Source organism: Pimephales promelas, chromosome 7, assembly GCF_988280905.1.
Source record: "Pimephales promelas chromosome 7, fPimPro1.hap1.1, whole genome shotgun sequence".
NCBI classification, from domain to species: Eukaryota; Metazoa; Chordata; class Actinopteri; order Cypriniformes; family Leuciscidae; genus Pimephales; species Pimephales promelas.
In genome coordinates, this window is record NC_142775.1 from 14,395,146 (window position 1) to 14,420,977 (window position 25,832).

General features: G+C 35.4%; 1 protein-coding gene across 7 annotated transcripts; it reads right to left on the reverse strand.

Annotated features, from left to right (window-relative positions):
• Window positions 1-550: 550 nt before the first annotated feature.
• Window positions 551-25,499, reverse strand: kansl1l (KAT8 regulatory NSL complex subunit 1-like). Of its 7 annotated transcripts, XM_089133110.1 has the most exons (17): window positions 24,886-25,349; window positions 24,115-24,653; window positions 23,618-24,015; window positions 18,503-18,644; window positions 17,557-17,730; window positions 15,097-15,221; window positions 14,069-14,261; window positions 10,657-10,786; window positions 9,871-10,008; window positions 5,053-5,202; window positions 4,850-4,977; window positions 4,583-4,704; window positions 2,895-2,955; window positions 2,695-2,798; window positions 2,487-2,601; window positions 2,341-2,402; window positions 551-1,009 (listed from the first exon to the last, which is right to left on the reverse strand). In XM_089133110.1, exons 2-17 carry the CDS (start codon window positions 24,565-24,567, stop codon window positions 952-954), a joined length of 2,553 nt encoding a protein of 850 aa, XP_088989236.1. In that variant the 5' UTR covers window positions 24,568-24,653; window positions 24,886-25,349; the 3' UTR covers window positions 551-951. The 7 variants fall into 7 exon arrangements, with proteins under 7 accessions (XP_088989236.1, XP_088989235.1, XP_088989234.1 ...); XM_089133109.1 differs by lacking the exon at window positions 24,886-25,349 and adding an exon at window positions 25,368-25,499 and having other exon boundaries at window positions 23,618-24,502; XM_089133108.1 differs by having other exon boundaries at window positions 23,618-24,502.
• Between the last annotated feature and the right edge of the window lie 333 nt (window positions 25,500-25,832).

The following is a 25,832-nucleotide window of genomic DNA, read 5'->3' on the forward strand; positions in this document are numbered from 1 at the left end:
TGAAGGCTGTAACCTTGACCCCTACTTATGGCCAATTAGCCTTTCCCCAGTGAGTGTGTAGATGTGTGTGGGCTGCTTGCGAGATGGCCTAATCAGCTTACTGCTCAAAGAGATCAAAGACTACACACACACGCCTGCACACAGACACACACAGACAGACCGAGGATCAATGCAATAGGATTTTGAGCTGTCAAAGTTTTCAACTAGTTTTCAGTGATCTGTTAAAAAGTTTCTGTTTCTTTCAGGCTGTTTAAGCAAATTCAATTTGAAGGAGCAAATGCGGCACATTAGTGCCCCTTTGTGGTTGATATAATTATTACACCCATGTAGTCCACCTGCTAAAAGAACAATCTGGGTTCAAAATCAATGAATATAAATCGTGATGAAGTTGTACTTTTGGAAGACGCCTTTAAAGATGATTAATAATTTTTTTTCTGGAAGTTCAAAGACTAACACAAATTGACGTTTAGTTCTATTTAACTTGACATATAACTATGTCTAGGTATTGTGTTTCTAAAATGTGATAAAGGAAGACTGTTAACTTCAAAGTGAGGCAGGATAAATCACTTTATTGTATGAGGTACATTTACACTGCTTTCCAGTGCCAGTACTGGATCAATTATGGTAAAAAGATGAGTTTTGAGAGTTAAAAGAAAATCATCCTTGCAAAAATGTGAGCACAAAAATATACCTTGTACTTACATTAAAATAAATACATCAGAAAGATAGGTAACATAAATTAATAATGTAACTCCTTACAGTTTATACTTTTAATTGGCTGGGTTGAGATATTTAATAAATTACACTGCAAACTGTTTAAAATCTTTAAAAAATAATTTATACAAAAATAATTTGAGTGGAAACACATCAGTTTACTACACTGTGTCTGTCATAACTCCCTAAAAGCAGAAAGAGTGATTTATGAGGAACCTTGATGGCTGAGATTGTGCCTCAGAATGATGTCATTTCCTGGTCCATATCAGATGTTGTGCTTTGGTGCTCTGGAAGTCTGTAAACAGCACAGGAAAAAAACAGTCAAACAAATGACAAGCAAGAAAAGCATTTATTTCTCTAAATTAAATAACCGTCTAACAGCGTTTAACCCATGCAATCTCTCTCCAATGTTATCTGTAGTAATTGTGCATTTTAGTTATCACATCTTTCTGTGAAAAGTCCAAAAACTGACTCTGATTCTAAATGTGATTCTGATTAACATCTGAAATGATTTGCACTACCATCTAAAAGTTTGGGGTGGGCAAGACTTTTTAATGTTTTGAAAGAATGCTCTTATGCTCGTCAAGCCTGCATTTATTTGATTAAAACAAAAGTTACACTGTGAAATATTAATATAATTCGAAATTACTTCTTCATTTTAATATATTTTACAATGTAATTTATTCCTCTGATGAAAAGCAGAATTTTCAGCTCCAATATTCAGTGTCACATGATATAAAAATTATAAAAAATCATTGATATGTGCTGATTTGCTGTTGAAGAAACATTTCTTATTTATCAATTTTGAAAAAATTGTTGATAAATTGTTGAAAATTTGTTGATTAATAAAAAGTTTAAAAAACATTTATCTGAAATAGAAATTTGTAACAATGTAAAATTCCTCACTCTCGGATAAATTTAATGCATCCTCGATGAATAAAAGTATTAATTTCTTTCAAAAAAAAAAAAAACACACACACACTCAGGGTAGTCTGTATTCCTCTGATGAAAAGCAGAATTTTCAGCTCCAATATTCAGTGTCACATGATATATTTTTATAAAAAATCATTGATATGTGCTGATTTGCTGTTGAAGAAACATTTCTTATTTATCAATTTTGAAAAAATTGTTGATAAATTGTTGAAAATTTGTTGATTAATAAAAAGTTTAAAAAACATTTATCTGAAATAGAAATTTGTAACAATGTAAAATTCCTCACTCTCGGATAAATTTAATGCATCCTCGATGAATAAAAGTATTAATTTCTTTCAAAAAAAAACAAAAAAAAACACACACACACTCAGGGTAGTGTCTGTATTTTATGCTTATTATTCCTAATGTGTCCAATAGTGGGACACACACACAAAAAAAAACACTGAGCATTTTGACAGCTTTACTGAGATTTATTAGGAATGTCCAAATGAATCAAGCTCCAACAACATAGGATATTGAAGCAATATGACGCTTGATTAAAAAATTCATCTTACTTTGATCCATCCTCACTCAATCTTACATCATTTCCTCGTCTTTTAAAAGACAAGATCTAAGACGCAAGGAAATGAAACAAGGATGCACAATCAAAGAAAAGAGAAGAACCCTGACCATTAAATCCAATCTTCATCACACCTCAAAGTTTCCTCATCTTTGCCAGTCAGAGGGAACATACGCCTCTTCCATGGTGGCAATGGCTATATAAGAGGGGACAACATGAATACAAGTTTGATAGACAGGCAGATGAGATAAAATATAATAAACATATAAATATATTTGACCTCTCTGTCCTCCACACTGGCTTCTGACGGAGCTTCAGGAGGACTGAAGGGGACAGGAGAATATACAGATGTGTGACGGTGAGCAAGGTGGTCTCTCACAGGTACAGAAGAACAGCTTCTCATGGGGAAAGAAAAGGAAATGCACAAAAAAGAAGAGTTCAATCATCAGCAGCAAATATGTACTTTATCTAAAATAATACACACAGACCTGATCTGGTTTCTTCCGTCCTGATCCCAGTAAGACCAGAGTTTCTCTCTATGCTCATAACTCTGGTGTCTCTGAATGAAATCTTCATCTTCTATTTCTTCTAACTGAGAGAGATAAAGCCCATCACTCCACAATAAACCGCCACTGATGACATTCAGCATTTTTATGACCTAGAGTAAGTTTATAACTATAAAACTCACCCCTTCCTCCTGATCATCCTCGTCTCTTTCCAGTAAAGGAGAAATATCTACCTTTCGCCAACTGCAGTGAGAAAAGAGAACAAACGAGAAAGAAAATTCATCCACATCTTTATGCATCAGCAGTTAATAAAAAAGTGAAGCCTACATCTCACAATTGTTACTTATCATTTAGTAATTTTTTTCTGGAAATTTTCTGGAAAGAAAAATTGTTTGTACTGACAAGTAGTGCCAAACATAACCATGCCAAAATGCCTAAAATAACCAAAAGATTATTAGTGATAACAAATTTAAGAAGAATCTTATGAAGAAACACCGTGTTAGAATTCAAATACACACTATCGTTCCTAAGTTTGGGGTCAGTACAGTTTTCTGTTTTGAGAAATTAATACTTAAAGGAGTAGTTCACTTTTAAAAAAAAAACTTTTGCTGATAATTTACTCACCACCATGTCATCCAAGATGTCCGTGTCATTCTTTCTTCAGTCGAAAAGAAATTAAGGTTTTTGATGAAAACAGTCCAGGATTTTCTCCATATAATGGACTTCAATGGGAACCAAACGGTTCAAGGTCCAAAAGACAGTTTCAGTGCAGCTCCAAAAGGACTTTAAATGACACCAGACGATGAATGAGGGTCTTATCAAGCGAAACGATCGGCCATTTAAAAAATAAATAAAAAAGTTTAAGTTTTATAAGAACAAATGCTCACCTTGCTCTGTTCTGTGATGAGCGTTCATGACTCTCCTGATCAAAATGAACAATCTTTTTTTCGAGTCATTTCGTCGCTGAATGAAACAAATGACTCGAAAAAAGATTCGTTCATTTTGATGAACGAGTTCGAACAGGAGAGTCACGAACGCTCATCAAAGAACCGAGCGAGGCGAGCATTTGAGCTTATAAAACTTAAACTTTTTTTTTTTTTAAATGAGCGATTGTTTCGCTTGATAAGACCCTTACTCATCGTCTGGTGTCGTTTAAAGCCCTTTTTGAAGCTGCACTGAAACTCTCATTTGGACCTTGAACCGTTTGGTTCCCATTGAAGTCCATTATATGGAGAAAAACCCTGGAATGTTTTCATCAAAAACCTTCATTTCTTTCCGACTGAAGAAAGAATGACATGGACATCTTGGATGACATAGGGGTGAGTAAATTATCAGCAAAAGATTTTTTTAAAAGTGAACTACTCCTTTAATAATACTTATATATTCAGCACAGATGAATTAAATGGATCAATGGTGATTTAAAAGGCATTTATAATGTTAAAAAATATTTCTGTTTCAAATAAATGCTGTTTTTTTAAACTGTCAATTTAACAAAAAATCCTGAAAAAAATGTCTCACAGTTTTCACTGTTTTCAACATTCATAATACAGTAATAATAATTTTTAAAGAAGCAAATCAGTATATTAGAACAATTTCTGAAGGATTACGTGACTTAGTTCAGGATTAAATTACAATTTAAAATATATGAAAATAGAAAACTGCTATTTTAAACTGTAATAATATTTCACAATATACGTTTGTACTGTATTTTTGATCAATGCAGCCTTGGTGAGCATTTGAAAAAGACCTATTTCAAAAATCTTTCTGACCCCAAACTTTTGAATGGAAGTGTATTTCTACTGCAGTAAACATGTCCTGACATGTAAACATCTGGCTGGTGTCATTGTTGCCATGTGAAAACAATCAATACCTGGGTGTCAAAATGTTCTTATACTGAAGACGTTCCACTTTCACTGAGTTGAACAGAGACATGGGAACAACAATGTCATCAATGCTGAAAACACTCTCACAGTTCCTCCTGCGCAATGGGAACTAAAACAAAACAGGACAGAATATGATTACTTTCCTCAGACTAACTAGATTAGCATTCCCCTCAAGGTAAGAAACACTGATCTTTGTTTGGATTAGAGCAAACTGAGATACACAGTATATCTCATGGTTTGGTCAAAGGGCAGACCTGTGAGTTTCTCTGTTGTTTGGGTGTACAGTAAGAGACGGTCACGTCCTCAAAAGATTCCTCCACGTGACTGTCATCACTCTGGGAGATCAGATCAGACTTGAGAGTAATACTGGAGATCTGCAAATCTAGAACAAAGCAGTATTACTACCTTCAACATCACAGAGTCTTTGTTGTATTTGAGTGAAATGAAACACATGTACCCATTGGCCTGTCAGAGCAGCGCCTCCTCCTCTTGCCCTCCTCCCTGTAAGCTCGACTGCGGTGCTCTCGGGCACATGCCCGTCGTATAGGAGTGCTCTCTCGCCTGGGTCTCTTCAAATGCCTGCCATTTTTTGGTCGATGACTGCAATCTATAATCATTAATAATTATAGAACAAAAAGGCATATTCCTATTCATCAGAACATGCATATTTATAAGAAAACAGAATATTCATATAGCACACATGGGTGAGTATCACAAAATGTCAAGATCACATCCAGGTCATATTTTACCCAAAAAAATCTAAATAAGGGAAGTACTGTAAATATATATATTTTTTTTTTACATTGTGACTATATTTCCATTACAATGAATCACATTTATGCCCCATATTTAATTATCGTAATGTAATGCAAAATTGGCTTTAATTTTTCTGATTTAATTTTTTTTCTAATCAGTGATGATAATATAATTAGAATCCCCTCTGATGACAGATCGATAGATTGATAGATAGATTCAAATAATCTTTATGGCTCTCATCTTTTTGGCTTTATAATGCAAAATATAGTTTCTGAATGTTTATTTTAGGAGGGTTTGTTGTGCATGGACTTCCCAACATGTGACAGGATTGGGTTTTAGTGTTATTTTCAATTAAAAAAAAAATTTAAAGGAGTAGTTCACTTTTAAAAAAAAACTTTTGCTGATAATTTACTCACCCCCATGTCATCCAAGATGTCCATGTCTTTCTTTCTTCAGTCGAAAAGAAATTAAGGTTTTTGATGAAAACATTCCAGGATTTTTCTTCATATAATGGACTTCAATGGGAACCAAACGGTTCAAGGTCCAAATGAGAGTTTCAGTGCAAACTGTTCAAAGGGCTTTAAACGATTCCAGGCGATGAATAAGGGTCTTATGTAGGACCCTTCAAGTCATGACTCGAAAAAAGATTCGTTCATTTTGATGAATGAGTTCGAACAAGAAAGTCACAAACGCTCATCACAGAACAGAGCAAGGCGAGCATTTGTGCTTATAAAACTTAAAACTTTTTAATTTATTTTTGAAATGAGTGATCGTTTCGCTTGATAAGACCCTTATTCATCGTCTGGTGTCGTTTAAAGCCCATTGAAGTTTCACTGAAACTCTCATTTGGACCTTGAACCGTTTGGTTCCCATTGAAGTCCATTATATGGAGAAAAACCTGGAATGTTTTCATCAAAAACCTTAATTTCTTTTCGACTGAAGAAAGAATGACATTTACATCATGGATGACATTGGGGTGAGTAAATTATCAGCAAAAGTTTTTTTTAAAAAGTGAACTACTCCTTTAATAATAATCATGGAGATCATGGAAACACTAAGTGGGCTGCAAGACCACAATATATTTTGACCCTGATGAAATATCACTGGTGTGTATGTGTGTGTGTACTGTCGACAGTGCCTTCAGGCAGGACTTGTGAGTTACTGTGATTTGTGAGTCTGTGTATCTCCACTCATGTTCTGGAAGCTAAAGGATTGCAGATAGACCGCCTGAGCCACAGAGATAAACATAGACAATACACCACAACATGACTGAACTCACCAAGCAGCCTACACACACTTTACATCATCCCACACACTGGACTTCAGAACTCAGAAGAACAGACATTAAATGATCATACACATCCAGGTCATGTGATGAAAAAGAGCAACCATGAGATGACTGTTAAGGATTTATTCCTAGCTTTTGTAGTTATTTTTGTAGTTCGTTCACTGACGACAGGGGTGCTGAAAAGCACTGACAGAAAATCAACTAAACAGCATGAGGTGTGTGTTTTATTTTAGAAACCCGTACCAAACGTCCATTCCAGTGCAATCACTCACTAACTGACAATATCTCTCTGTTATGAATATCATGGCTGTTTCAGGATCATTAGGCCCCCTAGTAAGACAATAACCAGCCGAGCAGAGAAGAGTGGCAGAGCATTAATGATTAGAGTGTGTGAGTCAGAGTCCAGTGCCAGGTCGGCTCACTTCAACCCCAGCCACTGCATTAAGACTGTGGAGCAGATATCGACTTCAGCATGACCTCCAGATCTGCACTGGGTATGTGTATTGAAAACTATTGAGGACAGAGGTGCCTGAACATATTTAGGAAAATATGCTGATTGTGATGTCACAACATGGAAATCAATTAGGTTAGGTTTAATATTGTATTTTATGTTTTAATAAATAAATGGTACATAAAAATAAAAAAACAACTACCGTTTAAAAGTTTGAGGTTGGTAGGTTTCTTTGTTTTTTGAAAGGATGCATTTATTTGATCAAAAATATTTTGAAATATCATTTCAGTTTAAATGAACCGTTTTCTATTTGAATATATTTTTAAATAGGATTTATTCCTTTAATGGCAAAACTGAATTTTCAGAAGCCATTACTTCAGTCTTCACTCTTCAGTGTCACATGATCCTTCAGAAATCATTCTAATATGCTAATTTAATATGCTCAATTAAAGGAGTAGTTCACTTTAAAAAAAAAACTTTTGCTGATAATTTACTCACCCCCATGTCATCCAAGATGTCCATGTCATTCTTTCTTCAATCGAAAAAAAATTAAGTTTTTTTTATGAAAACATTCCAGGATTTTTCTCCATATAATGGACTTCAATGGGAACCAAATAAAAAAAAAGTTTTTTTTATGAAAACATTCAAGGATTTTTCTCCATATATTGGACTTCAATGGGAACCAAATGGTTCAAGGTCCAAAAGACAGTTTCAGTGCAAACTGTTCAAAGGGCTTTAAACGATTCCAGACGATGAATAAGGGGCTTATCAAGCGAAATGATCGCTTATTTAATAAATAAATAACAAAGTTTAAGTTTTATAAGCTCAAATGGTCGCCTTGCTCTGTTTTGTGATGCGCGTTCATGACTCTCCTATTCGAACTCCTTCATCAAAATGAAAGAATCTTTTTTCGTGTCATTTAATTCATTTAACGAAAGAAATGAACGAGTTGACTCAGGAAAAGATTTGCTCATTTTGATGAACAAGTTCGAACAGGAGAGTCACGAACGCGCATCACAGAACAGAGCAAGGCGACCATTTGAGCTTATAAAACTTAAACTTTGTTGTTTTTTAAAAAAATGAGCAATCGTTTCACTTGATAAGACCCTTATTCATCGTCTGGAATCGTTTAAAGCCCTTTGAACAATTTGCAGTTTGCACTGAAACTGTCTTTTGGACCTTGAACCATTTGGTTCCCATTGAAGTCCATTATATGGAGAAAAATCCTGGAATGTTTTCATCAAAAACCTTCAATTCAACCTACTTCATGATCTCACCCAAGGTTATTTTGTGGTATTTTTAAGCTAGAAACTGATTCTTATATTTTTTGTTCATTAAGCTTTTTGACTTCCATAGTGATTTTAGTGTCAATTCAAATTTAAGGTTTTGTTATATGTGTTCAAAAGTAAAACAAGTGTTTTTTTATTTTTTACTTTGATTCAACAAGGATGCATTAAAGGAGTAGTTCACTTTTAAAAAAAACTTTTGCTGATAATTTACTCACCCCCATGTCATCCAAGATGTCCATGTCTTTCTTTCTTCAGTCGGAAAGAAATTAAGGTTTTTGATGAAAATATTCCAGGATTTTTCTCCACATAATGCAGTTTACTGGTAACCAAATGGTTCAAAAGACAGTTTCAGTGCAAACTGCAAACTGTTCAAAGGGCTTTAAACGATTCCAGAGATGATGAATAAGGGTCTTATCAAGCGAAACGATCGCTCATTTTAAAAAAAATAACAATCTTTAAGTTTTATAAGCTCAAATGGACGCCTTGCTCTGTTCTGTGATGAGCGTTCGTGACTCTCCTGTTCGAACTTGTTCATCAAAATGAACAAATCTTTTCCCGAGTCAATTTGTTCATTTCGTTCGTTGAATGAACCAAATGACAAGAAAAAAGATTTGTTCATTTTGATAAGCGAGTTTGACCAGGAGAGTCACGAACACGCATCACAGAACAAAGCAAGACAAGCATTTGAGCTTATAAAACTTAAACTTTGTCTTTTTTTTTATTAAATGAGTGATCGTTTCGCTTGAAATCTTAATTTCTTTCCGACTGAAGAAAGAATGACATGGACATCTTGGATGACATGGGGGTGAGTGAATTATTAGCAAAAGTTTTTTTAAAAGTGAACTACTCCTTCAATATTATTATAGCTGCTAAAAACAGTTGTGCTGCTTAATATTTTTTAGGAAACGTGAAACAATGTACAAACAATGTATAAGTCTTTACTATCGTTTGTTCCTAAAATTTCTTTAAAAAAAATCGTACTCAAACTTTCAAACGGTAGTGTATAAGATCAAATTCTTCTTTAAATGATAAAGAAATAGGTCATAAATAAAAGCTTAAAGCTAAATGTATTAAGGGCTGTTTGAAATTGTTTTGATCATGTAAATAAAAAAGAATATCTAGGAGATCATGGAAATACTACGGGGGCTACAAGACTACAATACATTTTGGCTATAAATAATTTTACCACAATGAAAGATAACTGGTGTGTGTGTAGGTGTGTACAGTGCATCAAGCTGAATTTTCACCAGCCATTACTCCAGTCTATAGTGTCACATGATCCTTTCATTATTCTACCTAATAATTACGTGTGCTGTGTATTTATATTAAAGTGTCCATTTTTCAGCTTAACAAATTGCTAATGGCCAACTTTGACAAATTGTGTTGCTGTTAAAGTAATTTCTATTAAAGTACACAAAAAAAAAAAACATGTGGATGCATTACATTACATTCAAATGCATCCACACACAAATGCCATGAGATGATTCTTACGGAACAACGATCGGGAGACTCTGCCTCTGGAGCCGAGACAGTGATGGGGACTGGAGCGCTCAGTATTCAGGAGGAGAGATTGCTGAAGCACATTTTCTTCAAACAGAGCATTTTGCAGATGGAATGACGCTGGAGTTTCTGATGGATAGAGCAGACAGGACACAGTCAAACCTCATTTACTGTATATAACACGCACAACAGGAAAACTTAATAGTTGCACTGCACTTATATATAGTTGTGATACAGTTGTTATGAGGTTCTGGTTAGTTAGTAGGGAAACATCTGTACATAAAGAAAACATTTAAACATCTTGTCAAAACACTGTCAAATGAGAAAAATGTCAGACTTGACTGGATGTTGCATTTGAGCCATATTACAGTATGAGCTGGATGCAAAGCTTTTATTCTCATGACAACCAAGGCTAATTTGATATACCTACTCCACATTCCTAGTGCTGCACGCAATCAGAAAAACAGCAGGAACTGCACAATTTTGACATGCTGATGGAGTAACAGTCCGATATGAGACAATTTATTCTGAGTGAATTGAAGTGACAGCCTAATGCAGTCAGATGGAGGAGTGATTAATGGATTGCGGTGGTATTAACCTTTAACTTTTATAAAAAAAAACATTAATAACATAACATCCAATTACCACAGCAAAAAACTGAACAGCATTTTATCTAAAAAAACATCACATGTATCAATTGTGGATCATTTTACAATGCATTGTAAAATGAAAAAAATGGTGGGTGGAGTGTTTTCAGTTTTAACTATTCATCTCTACCTGAGGACAGTGATAGAACATGATGCACTTTGCCGCCTGTTCTCTCTTTTCTGCAGACAGTGTTTGTGCACACAGAGGCAGGATCACAAGAGGCGCAATTGGGAAAAAGAGAAGGGGAAGACTGCAGGACCTGTGAAGAGAGAGACAGAAAGCAGATGTAACCAAAACAGGGAGGTTATGAGTAGAGTGACCACCATCAAACAAACCAAATGTGGGACGATTATAAGTTTGTGTGGGAAAATGTGTTACCAACACTAAAACATACCCTGAAACTGTCATATAATGTCTAACGTAATAAAAAACATTTGTATTCTGCATTTCAGCTGATAAAAAAATCGTTGTTCTTTAGTCCCTTCCAGAAAAATAAATCTTTATTTTACATGTCATTTAAATTCAACATCACTGAGCACAAAGGCAGCAGGCATCATGCAGATAACTAGTTTAGAAACAGTTCAACTAAAATCCAACAAGATAAACTGAACAAATAAAATATAAAACAACATGAAATTAGATAGACAGCCTTATATATTAAGAACGTATTAAAACCCAAAACCAAAAACTTTCATATTTTTAGAAAGGAGGTGAATTAAAACAACCACAGCAGGCAACAGGTTAAACAACAGATAAATTCTGTTAAATTAAAATTTTAATTGACCAAATTATCCATTTGTTTTTTGACAGGGAACACGTGGAACGTATCACTGCTTCACATTTTGATTGACAGCCGTCACAACCTACTAGCGACCGTGTTTACTCCTTTCTTTTGAACTATTGGATAAGATATCAAAAACGGCTGTTGTATTTGTACTTACGACGAAGCGCTGTTAAATATAGGTGAAAAACTTCGTTGCAAAAATAATGAATAAAATCCTTTCTTAAAAAAACAAAAGAACGCATGCACGTTTTCTTAATATGATAATTAAAAACTAATAGACTTTCCTCAATATGCGACGTGCGGGACAAGAGGTGAAAATGCTGTGCAGTGCAACGCAAAGCGGGACGGGTGGTCACCTTAGAGCTTATGGGCAGATGGGAGAATAAAAATAACTAATCAAATGTCTCATCCTGATGCTGAAGGCCTAATTTGCAGCTAAACGATCCAGTCTTGAATTGTCCTACTGAGCTTTAAAACAAATAAAAATAGTTGGAAGTACACGGCTAAGTTACAGTAATAAGGCCAAATAGATGACACACATTGCTCTGGGGAACCAAACATGACATAAGCAATGCATGAAAAGGAAAATCATGGCAGCCAAAATCAGACAGCTATTAAATGAGAATCATAAACAAGGTTAAAGGAAGAGCACCAGGCCAGCTGGAAAATAGACTCAAAACATGGTGTGAGTCATGGTGCAATGTGAAGAGGGCTGGCATGCCTTCTTCATTTTTTTTAGCTTAATAAAAGTTCCATAATCACAATATGGCTTCACTGATTTCCTTATTTTGTGTTCCACAAAATGGCAGAAATTGACCGGATTTTAATTTTTGGCTGAACTATTCCTATAAAAGATTTAATGTTGTTTCTCTATTTCTTTTTATTATTTTTTTTTCCAGGTTCTGGTCTTAAAACGCAGTGAGTCTGGTTAAAAGTTCCAGGCTGCTCATAGAGGACACTGAAGGACAGCAGGGTACACTGTAAAAAATGATTTTTTGGTTAAGTAAATACTAGTGAAAAAACCCAATGTAATTTACTTGAAAAAGTTAGTTCAGGCAAGAATTTAAAAAACTAAGTAAATTCCATATCAGTACTTATTTCAAGCGAGTATAAATGAAAATGTAATATCAACTCAATAAAATTAAGTAAAAATTACTCAACTTTTCTGATACTGGGGTTCCCATCATGCACTGGACCTTGAATAATTAATGAGGTTCATTTTTCACTGGTTTCCAGCTGTATTTACACTGTTTTATCATTGATTTTTGTTTTCAGTATTAGTAAATTGCCATTTTGTGACATTTCGAGTAAATTTTTTGCTTAAAACGACACATTCAAACACAAAAACGATCCATCAAATGTTACCACCATTGTGTATTGTCTACCAAGTATTGAGTTGTTTGCATTCACATAAGGCTTAAAGTCTGACATGATGTATATATAAATTACTTAGATGATCTAAGTAAAGAACATACTATAAATGACTAATAAAATTCAAGATAATTGTTTTAGTGAAGTGTAATACAAAGGCAAAGGAAATCGGTATTAATCAACCTTTTACAAGCCGAGTTAAAATTAATTATTTTTTGTAAAGTTTACTTAATTCCACATTCCAAGTAAATTTAACTTAAAGATTTCTAATTAAAGCTACTGATAAATATGTTTAGGTTTTTACTTGGCAAATCTTTGTAAATTTACTAGCATTTTCTGAGTGAGATCGTTTAGCAAGGTTTTTTCAAGTAAATCCTACTCCAATTTTTTTACAGTGTAGACCTCAAATCAGCCAGCAGTAATTATAAGATTATCATCATTTATGAAAGTGCAGCTGGCCTGAGCACAGCGTGTTAGCAGTTTTCAAGAGAAAGGAGAGAAAAAAGGAAGGCTATTCTTTCTGAGCTCCCCTGGGGGCTGTTGGGAAAACACACACACACACACACAGACGTTGGGTCTTTATGTTTTATAGGGACATTATAGAGTGCCGAAGTGATGACGTCACTTTGTAGGACAACTCGGAAGCTAGCGGCGCATGGGTTCCCTCGGTCGAAAAGCAATGCATTTTCCCCATAGACTTTTGGAAAATCGCAAAAAAATAAGATCTGTGTTTAACAAAGAGTAGTGACACTTACACATTTTGTCTATCAAGATAGTCTTTACAAGTTAATCCAAAATGTATATATTTTGAAGCCTAAAGATTTTAAAAAACACAATCAGACACAATAAAGTTTAAAAAAACATAAGCAGGTTATAACTGTGTGTTCTATGTCATAGATCAAAACGTGAAAATATTTAGAGGCTATGTTCACCACAGACCTTATTTCAGGCGATTTAGCAAAAACCCAATTCAAAAATCCCATAGACTTTAGAGCGAGGGAACCGTAATGCTAAAATGCTAACTCACTTCCGCGTTTTGGCCTACAGAGTGACGTCGTAACTTCGGCACTCTATAGGCACAATGATGATGACTACAAACTGTATCAGTGCTGAACTTAAACTGGACAATTACTCTCTTCTAGAGTTGTTGTACAGCCAAAACAAGATCATGTGACACTGAAGACTGGAGTAATGGCTGCTGAAAATGCAGCTTAGCCTGCGCAGGAATAAAGTACATTTTGAAATATATTCAAATAGAAATTAGTTATTAATAATTATTCACTTTTAATTATTTTTAATTGCCCTAAACTTTTGAATGGTATTGTATGCTATGCCTGTATGCTGAGATAAGATGGTTTTACATAAATTTTGCTTAAAAATGCCAACCTGTTCTCTATGAGACAACGGGCCCATGACGAAAAGTCTAGGCTTGTGATAGGTCAGAAGGGGTCGAGTCCGAGCTGACATACAGGTGACATCCGCGTGAGGGAGATACTGTCGTCTGTGACATGTTCGCTTCCTCTTCTGCTTGACTTTGTGTAAACACTGTGGCCTGCTGGGAACAAAGGCACCCGTGTGTCTAAATAAATACAAAAGGAAGGAGGGATAAAATCTTCAGAAATGTTATCATACAATTAATAAAGAGGGAGAGATTCTAGTTTCTTGAACAATAATCTACCAACCAATGCTTCTATAACATTTAGGACAATTTAATCACAGTTAATCACACTTTATTTCCACATAATACACATTGCAGCATAATTTCTTGCAGTGTCTGAAACGGATCGATAAAGGATTCAGTCTCTTTAAACCCTTCTTTTTGAGAGGCTACTCTGCTCTGATTGGTCAGATGGCCCAGTCTATTTTGATTGGTCTGCCGCTTACAGTGCATGTCAGAAACTAAAAGGTTAATACCATATCTGTATTTCAGCTCCGGAAGCTTCCCGGGCACTTGTGTAGCATACATATTGATATGAACAGCAACAACGGCATTGATTTTACCCTGTCAATTCGAGCCCGAGTCCTCATCCATTTGAAACGCATGCAAAGTGGATTTGCATTCGCAGCACAGAAAACAGCGTCTCCTCGAAATGTCGACAACACTAAACAAACTCTTCTAGGCCCCAGCTACAACTACAGTGTTTGAGGGTGGGTCAAAGTAGATGATGTTCGCAGAAAGCCAATGACGACCAAAGGCTGGCATTATGCAAATTTGTTACAAACATACGTAGCTTCATACATGAAGACTGTAATTTTCTCAGCTTTGCAGACCATTTGTACATTCAAGCTATATATGACAAACTACATAAAAAGTAAGATCCAAGCAACCAAAATAGGGGTACTTTAAATAAATGACATATCTGAGGTTAATTTTAGCCTGTTGATGAGCTTGTAGGTGCAGATTAGCTCCTCACCTGCTGTAAGTTGTGTTCTCTTGGCCTCTCCAGCGATTGCAGGGTCCTTTAGACGTAGGTGATGAAGAAGGTGAGGCACACAAAGATGGCATTAGGCTGTTCACAATCTGAGTCAGCTGTGCACTCTGAACACACACAGACACAGTCATGAATCTTGTGGGATTGATTTAATCAGTGTTTACATCTGTTTTTGTCTAAATGCCTGTGCTTTTCTTAAAGGAACACTCCGACTCTTTTGGACTTCAGCTTATTCACTGTTTCCCCCAGAGTTAGATAAGTCCATACATACATTTATCATCTTTGTGCGTGCTGCAACTCTATCTAACACACCCACCGCTAGCCTAGCTTAGCACAAAGACAGGATTTAAATGGCTACAGCTAGCATAATCCCAATAAGACACAAAATAAAGAAAAAAAAATCCTTTTTACATGTTGTGATTTGGGTAACGCTTCCTTTTACAGTACAGTACTTACAGTGTACTTACCTAGAAAGTACTGGCTAATAAAAGGTAAGTACATGGAATAGGGGTAGCTTCAGGGTTAGTACTAGTTATTACCCAGTAATTGTAGTTACTAAAATAAGTACATAGTATTTACATGGGTAACTGGACTGTAAAAGGAAGCGTTACCGTGATTTGCATAGTCACAGAGTGTACAAATAAAAAAGGTAATATGAGACACAACCATCTTTTAACCATATAAATATTGGGAACTATATTCTCAGAAGGCGAAGCACTGCTACGGTGCATCTCAGGTGCTGCGGTTATCACGCCGCCCAAGTAGCAGTGCTGCCTTCTGAGAATATAGTTTATAGTAGGATTAGGATGCTAGGTGTAGCCATTTATATCCAGTCCTTGTGCTAAGCTAGGCTAGTGGTGGGTGCGTCAAACAGAGTTACAGCACGCACAGAGATGAGAAAGGTATGAATGGACTTGTCAAACTCTGGGGGATACAGTGAATAAGCTAAAGTCCAAAAAAGTCAAAGTGTTCCTTTAAAAGAGGAGTTCACTTTAAAATGATTAAATGATCATATAGTGACTGCAGTGGCTTAAGAATCCTTAAGAATCCCTTAAGAAGCCTATGGAAGAGTGATCCAGCTCTCAGATTTCATCAAAAATGTCTTAATCTGTGTTCCGAAGATGAACAAACCCCGTCTTACGGGGTTGGAACAACATGAGGGAGAGTAAATACTGACAGAGTTTTCATTTTTGGGTGAACTATCCCATGCATACCTCGACGCTAGGGGTCTAACAACTAAAAATCAAGTCAGGAATCTTGGTGTGTCTCTAGAGTCAGACCTTAGTTTCAATAGTCATGTCAAAGCAATAACTAAATCAGCATACTATCATCTGAAAAATATTTCAAGAATTAGATGCTTTGTTTCCAGTCAAGACTTAGAGAAACTTGTGCATGCTTTCATCACCAGCAGGGTGGATTACTGTAATGGCCTCCTCACTGGCCTTCCCAAAAAGACCATAAGACAGTTGCAGCTCATACAGAACGCTGCTGCCAGGATTCTGAGCAGGACCAGAAAATATGAACACATCACACCAGTCCTCAAGTCTTTACACTGGCTGCCAGTTACATTTAGGATTGATTTTAAAGTATTATTACTGGTATATAAATCATTTAATAGGTTAGGACCTCAATATATTGCAGATATGCTCACTGAATATAAACCCAACAGATCGCTCAGATCACTAGGATCACATCAGCTAGAAATACCAAGGGTTCACTCTAAGCATGGAGAGTCTGCTTTTAGCTATTATGCCAGCCGCAGCTGGAACCAGCTTCCAGAAGAGATCAGGCGTGCTCCTACAGTAGTCACATTCAAATCCAGACTCAAAACACATCTGTTTAGCTGTGCATTTACTGAATGAGCACTGTGCCACTGTTCGTCCGACTGTTACTGCACTTCATTTTATTCTAAATGGTTTTAATTTACTGTATTTTATTTTTATCATAATTTTTATTTTTCATTATTTCTTATTTTTTATTCTAAACTGTTTTAATTATTCTGATTTCTTTTGATTATTTTAATTTCTTCTATGTAAAGCACTTTGAATTGCCATTGTGTATGAAATGTGCTATATAAATAAACTTGCCTTGCCTTGCCTTAAAGTCGAATCCGTTCGTTTGGCCGGAAGTTAGTTATTTAACTTTATAAAGTTTATAATATGGATATTTTCCTAGCACAAACTCATCGCTTTGCTTCAGAAGGCCTTTATTGACCCAAAGGAGCCGTGTGGAGCACTTTTGTGATGGATGAATGGATGCATTTTTATGAGCTTCAAACTGATGGTTGCAATCCACAGCCATTATCAAGCTTGGAAGCGTTAGAGTGTTTATTAATATGCATAACTCTGATTGTATTCGTCTGAAAGAAGAAAGTCATATACACCTAGGATGGCTTGAGGGTGAGGTAATTTTCATTTTAAAGTGAACTACTCTTTTAAGCACCTGTCTCTCAATGTTCCTCAGAAGGCGTGTGGGGCTGCTGGGCTCCATCTCTGGATCAGAGTGCAAATCTCGCATGTTCCCAGCTGTGAACGATAGATCCATAGTCTCTGTCCACAAGGTGTGTTGGATCTGTCTGTCAGTCAGGGGCTGAGACTCTGCTAAAACCACATGACCCTGGAAGACAAATCAAAAACACTCAATGCGCCATTCAGAACTGAACTGTGATTTTATTTTATTTTAATTCAAGTTCAATTCAATGTCTATTGAAGTATTTAATAGCAGTAGTCTTGTCATTCAAACTTGAATTTAAAGAAGTAGAATTAAAATGTAATGAAATGTATTTTATCCAAATGCATGTTTTTCTTAATAATAATAATAATAATAAAAATGATGAATTGCATTTCAAAAAGTTTAAAAATCAATGTTTAATTAGTAAATTCAAGTATTCTGGAAAATTAGGTGTGCTATTATATTTAATAAATTAATTTTCATTTTAAAAACTATGGTGGAAGTGCACTTCACTTTTTCCAGAATTCTCAAATTTACTTAAATAATATTATTCTTAAAATATTCTTAAAATGACAATATGTATATTTATAAAACTATCTAAAAAAAAATATGGTGGCCATTTTAATGTGTTGAATGCAAAAATGTAAATATTGATGTCTGTGTTTTGACTTTAACTGTTTAAGTCTTCCACATACATAGTAAGTCAAAATGAATGAGTTTGTTACAGCATTTATATTTTGACTGTTTGGAAATTCATCTGTTATGCAAGACTATTGAATATCTCCTGACTAAATTCCTTTTTAGTCATTCCAGTTCACTATCCTGTTAGACATGGTCATTTCAAATTCACAGGGAGAGTATTAATTTCTTAAAATGTTTAATTTTAACAACACAGCCCATTTCCATCCTGATCTACTATGCTATGTTACTTCTTCACCTTATTAGAGAGGATCTGCTGCTGGAGTTTTCCAAGCCACTGAATCTGAGAGTCCAGCTCAGAGAGTCTCATCTGAAGCCACGTCCAGCGACTGCAGAGTTCAGCTCTGTCCTTCAGCCATCTCCACTCACAGACACGACAGCTGCCCCCCACAAAGACAGAAAAGGTCATGAGAGCTGAGATTTTATCCAAACTGACTTCACACAAAGACAATTCTCCAGGAGCAACCATGGCAGAGTGTTTAGGAAACCTGTTCATGGAACTGACCCAAAACTTAACAATCACACAGGCAGTCTGTCTGTCTTCCAAATAGATACATTAGCACAGACTCTCGCCCAAATTGGCAAATTCCAGGAATATCTACAAAGCAGTGGAGCAGTAAACACAAACAAATACAATGGGAAGAATGAGATCTTCCTCCTCACTATATTAACAAAAACTCTTCAGCTCTCTAGCCATCCTACTTTCTCTCTCAGAGTCGACGCATTTACAGTCAAGTCATCTTCATTTATTTTTAAAACAATGTAGATCGTTCCAAAGCTGCTTTACAGTGATAATAGGAAATTAAAATAACAGAGATTGTTTTGGCTTTATGACAGCTCTAGAATCAAGTTATTTTACAGCTAAAGTTAGTTTTAACTGATTCATTTCCGTCGCAACAATCATTAGCTGTTAGCTTAAGGGCCGCTAACATGACACCGTTACTCTTAAGTTCTCTCTATGCAAATATTAAAAACGCGAACCTGTGAGAACGCTGATGGCGTGCACATGCGTTATTAAGAGTTTATTCTATAGGTATGGCCGTTTTGCGCAACAAATGGCAGTCATAGAACAAGTGAGCTCCAAATCTAGCATTCCTGAATTAAAAATATGGTACCATAGAATCATAGATGGCTTCCTTTGTTCCACAAGGGAGTTCAAACTATATAATATCACTACATACACTCTTTCTTGCACTGCATATATTCCAAAGCCAACTAAACAGACACTGAAGCTCCAGTAAAATTTTGGGTCCTTTGATTGTTTTTAGAATTAAGTAACCACAACCTAACCACAAAATGTGAACATCTGTGAAAGGAAAGAGAGTACTGACGTCAAAGGTGTGCATTCCACTGGCTGAGAGCCCAATCTCAATCCACAAACAGTGCCCTTAAGCAATTCAGTTACTAAAGCCAGATTACTCATTTAAAACCTTATGGCAGTGTTCTCATATCCAGCGTCTTCAGAGAATCGTAGACTGTATGATGGTAGATGGTAATTGAGATTGCCGGGACATAGCCTATGGAAAAGTCACTGAAACTATTTTGTTATGGCCTGAGGAGAAGCAGATCCAACAACCACAGACAGCTGCTAGCAAGACTAATGGGTGTCACTCTTACTGCAATTTCAGAACTGCGACATGAGTGCAATAATGGGACAAAGTTGACAAATTTATGCAAATCAGGGATAGTTATCTAATTAAAACCATAAAAATACATTTTGTTTCTTGAAATAAAATAAACCTATATTTTATATATATTATTATATATAAATATATATATATATATATATATATATATATATATATATATATATTAAAATATATTAATATATTTATATATATTATAAATATATTAATATATATTTATTTATTTAATATATAAAATATATGTAACATATATATATATATATATATATATATACACACACACACACACATTAGGGCTGTCAAACGATTAATCACGATTAATCGCATCCAAAATAAAAGTTTGTGTTCAGATATGTGGGTGCACTGTGTATAATTATTTTATATATATATAAATACATACACATGCTTGTATATATTTAAGAAATATGTCCATGTATATACTGTATAGAGATTTATATATAATTTATATTATATATAAATATACATATTTTATATATAAATAGAGTTTTTTTTTCTTAAATATACATTTAAGAAATGTGTATATATATATATATATATATACAAAATAATTATACACAGTGCGCCCACATATATTATGTAAACACAAACTTTTATTTTGGAATCGCGATTAATCGTTTGACAGCCCTAATTTATATATACATACATACACAGATATATATGTTTTATTTCAGCTTGCCAATGAAACATTAAACTTGATGTACTAAAATATCTACAACTGAAATAAAAATAAATAAAAACTATATAGTTAAAAATAGTAATAAAAATGAAAAACACACACAACTAAAAATGAAAAAACATCTCATTACATTGCTCCTGTGCAAGCTGAAGTCTCCTTAACTTTGTCACATTACTGCAAGTACTCAAGTCATTGTACATATATGTACAGCATTTTTTTTAACGTAATATGAATGGTTTTGATAGATAGGACAAAAAAATTATCATGTGTAATGGGCAAAATAATCCAATACAACCCTAAAGTTGCTCCTCGTGCCCTTGTAGCTCTTATCTTTATGCACAATTTTAGAGACCTCCAACCCAATTCTGGCTCCTTGTCTGATACATACTGATACTGAATGAGGGATTAGACGTGATTCAACTAGAAAAACGTACTCCAAATATATAATTCCCATTTTCTAGGAGTTTCCTGAAAGATACATTCTCTTCAAAGATGATGTTCTCCTATCCATGCTTATACTGGGGCCTTACAGTGTACTGTAAGTGCAGGGTGGGCGAGCAAATAACAGAGAGGGACATGAAAGCTCTGATCTACAGGCTGTGGAAGGGCAGTCTGACCTCTATTTATTTACACTCATCCCAGGGAAAGGAGAGAGCAGCTGTCCGTTTCACTGCATCTGTACAGAAACAGGATCAGAGATAGAGCCAGCTGCACATGAACACACTAGATAAAAATCTTTACCATGAGGGAGAAATATGGTGACAATTTCTCAACAGCTGTGTACAGAACAGAGTTCCTCTGTGTTTCTACTTCCTAACAAAACATATAGCACTGCCAGAGTCAAATGCTTCCTCGCTCTTTCCATCTTCTATGGTGCTGCTTGTTTTCCCAAACCTGTCGTTACGCTCCCTCACTGCTTGCCAAAGACTCACGCCTGGCCTGTCATTAAAAGTTCTCTTTTACTGCCTGGCAACTATTACCCAGAGATTAATTCTACCCTTCAATTCAACCTACTTCATGATCTCACCCAAGGTTATTTTGTGGTATTTTTAAGCTAGAAACTGATTCTTATATTTTTTGTTCATTAAGCTTTTTGACTTCCATAGTGATTTTAGTGTCAATTCAAATTGAAGGTTTTGCTATATGTGTTCAAAAGTAAAACAAGTGTTTGTTTGTTTTTTTACTTTGATTCAACAAGGATGCATTAAAGGAGTAGTTCACTTTTAAAAAAAACTTTTGCTGATAATTTACTCACCCCCATGTCATCCAAGATGTCCATGTCTTTCTTTCTTCAGTCGGAAAGAAATTAAGGTTTTTGATGAAAATATTCCAGGATTTTTCTCCATTTAATGCAGTTTACTGGTAACCAAACTGTTCAAAGTGCTTTAAACGATTCCAGAGATGATGAATAAGGGTCTTATCAAGCGAAACGATCGCTCATTTAAAAAAAAAAAAACAAAGTTTAAGTTTTATAAGCTCAAATGGACGCCTTGCTCTGTTCTGTGATGAGCGTTCGTGACTCTCCTGTTCGAACTTGTTCATCAAAATGAACAAATCTTTTCCTGAGTCAATTTGTTCATTTCGTTCGTTGAATGAACCAAATAACAAGAAAAAAGATTCGTTCATTTTGATAAGCGAGTATGAACAGGAGAGTCACGAACACGCATCACAGAACAGAGCAAGACGAGCATTTGAGCTTATAAAACTTAAACTTTGTTATTTTTTTTATTAAATGAGTGATCGTTTCGCTTGAAACCTTAATTTCTTTTCGACTGAAGAAAGAATGACATGGACATCTTGGATGACATGGGGGTGAGTAAATTATCAGCAAAAGATTTTTTTAAAGTGAACTACTCCTTTAAATTGACATATCAAAACAAATGACAGTAATGACATTTATGTAACAAAGACTTATTTTTGAAATAAATGCTTTCCATTTATCAAAGACTCCTGCAAAAATGTATCAGTGTTTACGTAAAATGATTTATCAACACAACTTTTCTCAACGTTGATCCATTCTCCATACCGACATGCGGCAAGTCCATAAACATTGATAATAAATATTTCTTAATCATCAAATCAGCATATTTGAATGATTTCTGGAAGATCATGTGAGACTGAAGACTGGCTTAAAGTTGTAAAAATTCAGGTTTAAATTACATTTGTAAATATCTTAAATAAAAAACTGTTTTAAATTGTTATAATATTTTACAATAGCACTTTTTATTGTAATTTTATTGTATTTAAAAAAATCTTACCAAACAATATTCACTATAAGTCCTGTAAGTAATTCAAGAGCATTTGTTTTAGAAACAGAGTGAATTATATGTTTATCAGTGAACTATCAGCAAATGGTGACATTTCTCTGTCTGTTCCTCACACACACACTATCATATGACTACTTTTTTGCCATTTATTGAGCTAGATAGGTCATGAACATTGTTTTTCACTTTGAACTGTTGTTGTATGAAAATGAGCTGAAGATCAAAATTACCCCTTTTGTGTTCTACTAAAAAACAAAAGCATAGAGGTCGTTTAGAACAATTTGAGTACATTAAAAAAAAAAACGTATTAATGTCTTGTCTTCCAATTCAGTCCATCTCTTACCATGAGTCAGAACTCAACTTGAAGGTCAACATTCATTAAAGGGATACTCCACTTTTTTTGGAAATAGGCTCATTTTACCACTCCCCCAGAGTTAAACAGTTGAGTTTTACCCTTTTCAAATCCATTCAGCCGATTTTTTGATATTTAGAGAAGAATATCAGTAACCAGACAGTTTCTGGTCTCATTGACTTCCATAGTAGGAAAAAAATATACTATCCAAGTCAATGAGACCAGAAACTGTCTGATTACTGATATTCTTCTAAATAGGCTGTCAAAAAATCGTCTGAATACATTAAAAAAAACGGTAAAACCCAACTGTTTAACTCTGGGGGAGTGGTAAAATGAGCATATTTCCAAAAAAAAGTGGAGTATCCCTTTAAGAAGAACATCACATCATACTCACTGTGAATCCACTGAGGTCCCTCTGGTGTCTTCATGTTCCCACTCTTCATCTGAGCTGCTAACAGTGGCATCTGAGTCAAGAGACTCCATCACCCTGTGCAGAACAGTATGCCCACTGTGTACTAAATTCTCCACATCTTTGGATTTCAGAGGTTGGCCGTGTGCTTGAGGGTGCTGAAGGTTTCCTCCAAGAACGTGATACTCCTCCTGCATCTCTACGGCATTAAAACTCTCAAAAATATGCTCTGATGTCATGGGGTACTTCGGGGAACAACGCTTTTCAAGAAGTTTGCTCTTCAAACCCTCCAGTTGGTGGCTATAGTGTCTAGAAGCATGTTCGCCAAGCATCGCCAACACCCTCTGTTGTAAACGTCCAGCTCGATCCACCAATGAAACATGCTGGGAAACATGCCACAATGACTGAATCATCAACCCTTCCTCTATTTCCTCCACACTGTCAACCCATGTCTGATTTGAAGCATTGAAGAAATGTGGTACTTGCTCTGAGGAAAGTGATTTGGTGTCCACTTGACAGTCTCTTGTAGTCCCATGTCGCAGAGGGCTGGGGTTATGACTGGAATCTACGTCTTGTCCATTGTCTTCAAGACTGGGCGTGAAACACATTTGTGGAGCACCTGCTGTAGAACCCAGCGAGTTTCTGTTCAAAGAGAGGAGGGTGAATAGTGGTTCTGGGCTTGACAGCAGAAAGGCTTTGGGGTGTGAATCCTGAAACACAGGCGACAGGAGCATCTGCGGGAGCTGAGGAGAACCTTTCGAGGACAGGAGGTCCAGATGGACCACTGAAGGGACGTTCTGCCAAATCTTCTGTCCAAAACTATTCTCCACATCCACACCTCGTGCAACACCGCTGTAGTCCATATTTCCCCTCAAGGCAGAAGAAAAAAGAGGATTTAATAGATTTTGATCTGATGTTTCAATTGGATAAGTCATCCCATATTCCAAATCCTGATTGATATCCTCAGATTCTGGTCTTATAAAATCATCATCATCTGAAACTGAACAGATCTGTCAAAAGACTAACGTTAGAGACACCGATTATTATGATATCAGATAGGTTCAAGACAGTGATAGTCATGAATGTGTGAAACTTTATAAATAACCATCGTAATTTAAAAGTAGGTAGCTGAAAAACAAGCGATCAACTGCAAATATATTCGTGAACGGATAAGTTAGATTACAAATATTTTTTCCGCTCACGCGATAATATTATGAAAATAACGGCGGAATGGAAAAATAACGTCATCTCACCTTTAACAGCTTCTCATTTCAAAAACAAAACTCGGAAAGACCAGAAATATCGTATCATCCATGAATGAATCATGAATACAGTCCTGCAAGTGATATAAAATACTGATTTGTGAGTTTGATTAGCAGAAATCGACCGATCCGTCCGATGTTTCTTCACACCGCTGAACAGCCGCCACCGGAGGACCGAGAGAGAGAGAGAGAGAGAGAGAGCGTGCGTGTGTGTGTGCGTGTTTATTTACCCTGCTGGCTACTTTTATTGGAAGTAAAACTTATGTTTTATTGTTATATCATCTTTAGTTTTCTTTTAATCTAGTTAACCTAAATTCGCAATGAGTAGCCTATCGTTTGTTTTTGAAAACTTTTTTAGTGACTACAGTCAATGAAAACATCAGACCAAACATGCCATGAGATATTTTGCAGATTTGTGGCAAAGTTTTGAACTGAACAGTCAGATTAGGAAATATCCATAGCCTACATATTACCTGACATATTCAGATGATTCTTGTGATTTCTGGAGAAAATAAATCCCAAACGTTTATTCTTTCAGGTTGGATAAGGAAGGAGGGTGCAGCTCTCAAGGTTTGTTTTGCTTAGCCGACTTTTACACTCTGAACATAATTTGGTTGTAATGTGCATTCAGTCCACCAGGTGGGACTACAACTATTGAAACAAAAAGTGCATCTTAACAATAATACCTCATCTTTGTGTTGAATAATATTATCATAATTTCTATGGCGTGCCACGTTACATGGAACATTAACTTAATATTAGAAGAAAAAAAAGACAAAATGTGTTTATTTAAGCTTATATCTTTTTACTCTTGTCTAGTTTCCATATAATTTCAATTCTCAATGTATTTTTATTTATTTATTTAAAACCAATGGTTATGTTAGAATGACAACATTGGGCTAAAGAAAAACTGAGAGCGTGCAAATACCTGATGAGAT